The sequence below is a fragment of the Haliotis rubra genome, unplaced genomic scaffold (assembly GCF_003918875.1).
Source record: "Haliotis rubra isolate DU_JTF1 unplaced genomic scaffold, ASM391887v1 Scf129, whole genome shotgun sequence".
Lineage (NCBI taxonomy): Eukaryota > Metazoa > Mollusca > Gastropoda > Lepetellida > Haliotidae > Haliotis > Haliotis rubra.
Window position 1 is genome coordinate 1,957,999 of NW_025765214.1, and position 4,065 is coordinate 1,962,063.

At 40.1% G+C, this 4,065-nt stretch overlaps 1 protein-coding gene across 1 annotated transcript; it reads right to left on the reverse strand.

The window, feature by feature from the left end:
* Positions 1-1,185: 1,185 nt before the first annotated feature.
* On the reverse strand, positions 1,186-3,604 carry LOC124266964 (cytochrome P450 2F2-like). Its single transcript, XM_046701817.1, has 6 exons — positions 3,059-3,604; positions 2,691-2,903; positions 2,403-2,517; positions 1,990-2,255; positions 1,542-1,669; positions 1,186-1,336 (listed from the first exon to the last, which is right to left on the reverse strand). Exons 1-6 carry the CDS (start codon positions 3,602-3,604, stop codon positions 1,186-1,188), a joined length of 1,419 nt encoding a protein of 472 aa, XP_046557773.1.
* Between the last annotated feature and the right edge of the window lie 461 nt (positions 3,605-4,065).

A 4,065-nucleotide genomic window follows, 5' to 3' on the forward strand; every position in this document is an offset into this window, starting at 1 on the left:
GTAGACGCTACGCTAACTGAATGCTTAGGCGTTAAGTGTGATCTGGGAAAGTTATAGACAAGTTCTGTGTAGTATGGAATTTTCTGGAAAGTAATAACTATGCTATAGATTAGTTATATTGTAATATAATTGAGCAAGCGCTTGCCTTTCTCATCTCACAACCCGTGAAGATCAGGGTTAGAACTGATCTTCAGTAACCCATGCTTGTCCTAAGAGGCGGCTAACAGGATCGGGTGGTCAGACTCGCTGACTTGGTTGACCCATGTCATCGCATCCCTATTGCGTAGATTGATGTTCATGCTGTTAATCACTGGATTGTCTGGTCCAGACCCGGTTATTTACAGACCGCCGCATTATAGCTGGAATATTGCTGAATGTGGCGTAAAACAAAACTCACTCACCCTCATCTCATATCACTTTTATGGATGACAAATTCTTTTTTCAATCATGATGCGATTGTATGAATGGCAACTTCTGTATTCTATAAGAAAGCGATTTTTATGGTCTTTATTCTATCCATAAAAGTGTGTAGCCTTTTGTTTTATTCACCATCCAACTTATTCTAAAACACCAACCAAATAGATCCTTAATATCCAGAATAGGCCTATTTTGGAAGCTTGACAATAGTTGGAGCTTGGTGAATGCTATCATCACTGGCTTGTTATTGCCACTGCTATCACTTATACATTTTATATTTCCTTGCTCATTATTCGAACTGAACACAAATTAATCAGTCCGTTGGCCAATCTTCATGCCGATAACTATGATGGATGACTTGATCAAGTTTCGTTAGCCATTGAATTGCCATTACAAAACCCATAAATGAGGGCGTCTTAGAGCTTCGATTTGCTGAAAGAATGGCAAGAATATACCAGTCAATGGAACTCTTGCGCAGCAGAACACCATGGGTTGGAATTCGTTAGATAAGGCTCCCGAGCTGACGCATCTTATCAATATCAGCGATTACAGGTTGAAGTTAAGATGTGTTACAGTTCACGTTTTGTATTTTGATACACGTATCTAACTGCATTTACATTTGGGACAATGGGTGACTACACGACAGAAGCTCTAACACTTAAAACACATCTCAAAGGTTATGTGTGTCGTAAACAGGGACATTGTGGCTCTCAATGTCTAGGTTTGAACTGCAGCTTGTATGGAGGTGGTTGTAAGAGAAATTTACTCTCATATGTGCGGGGTCGGATGAAGGAAAGGCTCAGATGTATCACGAGTCAGGTCGAAGTTTTGCAGGATCGACGTCAGTCCAAGAAATATCTTGACTCGGTACAGCTTCTCAGCAATACAAGAACGCTTTCCGATACCAAACGTCAGCAATCTGCAATGAAAAGAAACACTTGAAATCATGTACGTTCATTTAAATACATCTCCGTATATGATTTTGGTTTTAACGATCTTTGCTTGAAAATCAACCTTTTCATCAGTTTGGCAAATGTTTGGCAAGACCAGTCTGTCTAGCTTTCATTCCCCCATCTGTGTGATTTAACTGAAATCATGTTCTTTCTTGTCTCATGCATGTTTACCTCTGACGCTTCTCATCCTCCAGTGGAAGCAGTTCGCCATGTTCATCCAAGAATCTGGTTGGGTCAAACGTGAAGGGATTCTCCCAAAATGATTCGTCGTGGTGTACACGCCACACGTTGTAAATAACCTTCATAAAGACAGATTCAGATCAGTTTGGTTTGGTTATCAATGCAATATTCCCTGATGTCAGAGAATAAACTTGTACTCCAATACTCTACGGTAATCTCATCACCTTTACCAGTTTCACACGAGTGAGTGTGTGAGAGAGTTTAGTTTTAAACAATATTCCAGCAATACTACGGCGGAGGATCTCACGGTATGGTATGGTATAATGATTTTATCAGATTGTATTAGATAATTAGGCCGTAATACGTATTTGGACAAATGTGGTTGTCATTCAGGGAAGTATTTTGCGAACAGTAGCCCTTCATCATTACAGAAACCTACCACTGTGCCCTTGGGGATTCTGTAACCGTTATAAGTGCAGTCTTGCGTAGTGTTCCTTGGGCCTGGCAAACTGACAGGAGTGTAGTAACGATGTGATTCTAATTCCACAGCCCTAGTATAGGGCATTTTGTTCCGGTCCCCCAAACCCGGAAGTCGGTCGTTTCCAACCACTCTCTGGATCTCCTCCTGGATCTTCTTCTGAACCTCAGGGAAGTTTACCATTGCAGCTAGGGCAGTGTACATGGTTGGTTTTGTTGTGAAGATACCTGCCACATAACAGAAAAGAGTAGTTTGGACCTGGTGCCTGTCAACTATTAATGTCAGGGGAATTGATCATCTTCCTTTCATAACAGCAAAAGGTGCAAATTTATATCTGCACACAGACAGTTTTAGTAATATTTGTCCAGTATTACCTCCAACAAGGGCATCCATCAGAACTCCTTTTACATTTTCATTCGATATCCTTCCCTCCTCACGTTCTTTTAATAGCAATGTGTAGAGACAATCGGGCATTGTATCTTTGGATTCCTACAAACAGGAACATCATTTTGAAATTATGAAAAGCGTTGCATACGATCCCCTATATACACAACAATATTAGGTGCATTTCTGTATACAATACTATTGGCTCCACAGTTCATTCAGACGTCATTCACTTGAGATTTATTGGACATTTCATGGAATCGGTTTGTGAAAATTACCTGTGAAATTTTGTCAATTATCTCAGCAAAATAGTTGTATCCGTTCTTCATGGTTTGACAAGCTCGTCTCAACTTTGGCATTAACTTCGTACTAAACGGGACATTGTCCATAAGAATCTGGTTCTTATAGTGAAAGAGGTACTCGAAATCAGCGGCAACATTTTGACAAATCTCCAGTGTCTGATGGCCAGGCTGAAATCTTTGTCCACAAACCTGAAAAGAAATATACTTAGTCCAGTTGAATGCATCAGTTATGTAGCAGATAGAAGCCTTTGTGGCATATTGACACATAGTCAGTTATTTGTACTATTACTAATATGCTTCCTAGTTATCAAAGATTAAGTCTTCAGATTATGTCAACAACTTACCAAAAGCAACACCATGTTGCTGACATACTGATTCAGGTCGTCCCACGGGTCAAAAGAGACGCCATTTCGTTTTCTGCAACTGTTGATCATTTCTTGTATTTCTGCTTGGGCAAGATGTTCAACATTTTTCAGTGCAGTTCCATATTGTTTTATTCCTCGAAAGGTCAGTTTTCTCAGGTATCGCTGTCCGTCACTGGCCGTCTGGAAGATCATATCATTCGGCAGCAAATACTTGCTAAAGTATGAATTAACCCTTCCACTGAAGATGTCAGCATATAATGGAGAAAAAAGGAGATCTCTGATGGTATGGAACTGGTCCAGAATGAGTGTCGGCGTCATTAGGAAATGGACCGTGAATATGCCGTCGTATGTCGAACCCAATCGAGTGAGATCGTCGATCATTGAAGCTTCCTTTATTTCTAAGAAATTGCCCAGTACTGGCAGTGGTTTTGGACCTGGAGGCATCTGGCTATACTTCCGTTTCCACTGATAAATGTAGGCGGTAAACAGCACAACAGCTGCCCCCAGTATAATTTCACTGAGCATCCTGTTACAACGTCACGGATTTTTTCGTATGTCTGAAACAGAAAGAGAAAATATCCATGAAGGACATGTTTGCGAAAACATGACAACTGAAATGAACCAATTTCACCATAAATGCACATAACCTGCTAATGAAGCTGGCAGGAGACATTCAAGTTTTGAAACTACAATGCACAGCACATGCAAATGTCCAAATATGTTGACCCTGATGACATGAAAATACAATCAGTACGGTTTCACAGAACCACTTGTTTCAGACTTTAAGAGGCTTGTTTAAAATATCAAACATTATAAGGTCGGGTGAACAACAAATTCTAATGCTATGACAAATTGACTCTTGGGAGTCATATACAAACATATATTATACATACAAATACTTACCAGTACTTGTCTTTGTTTAAATGTCGTAAAATTGGTTTGTGCTGCGATGTTTGGCCCTTACATCTGTGAAGGTTGACGCAGAG

Excerpts from the sequence above, each read along its gene's own strand:
- LOC124266964 (XM_046701817.1), bottom strand. The coding sequence starts at position 3,604 with ATGCTCAGTGAAATTATACTGGGGGCAGCTGTTGTGCTGTTTACCGCC. Across the intron at positions 2,904-3,058 it reads GCAACATGGTGTTGCTTTTG|GTTTGTGGACAAAGATTTCA; the intron begins GTAAGTTGTTGA and ends ATTTCTTTTCAG. Across the intron at positions 2,518-2,690 it reads TAATTGACAAAATTTCACAG|GAATCCAAAGATACAATGCC; the intron begins GTAATTTTCACA and ends TCCTGTTTGTAG.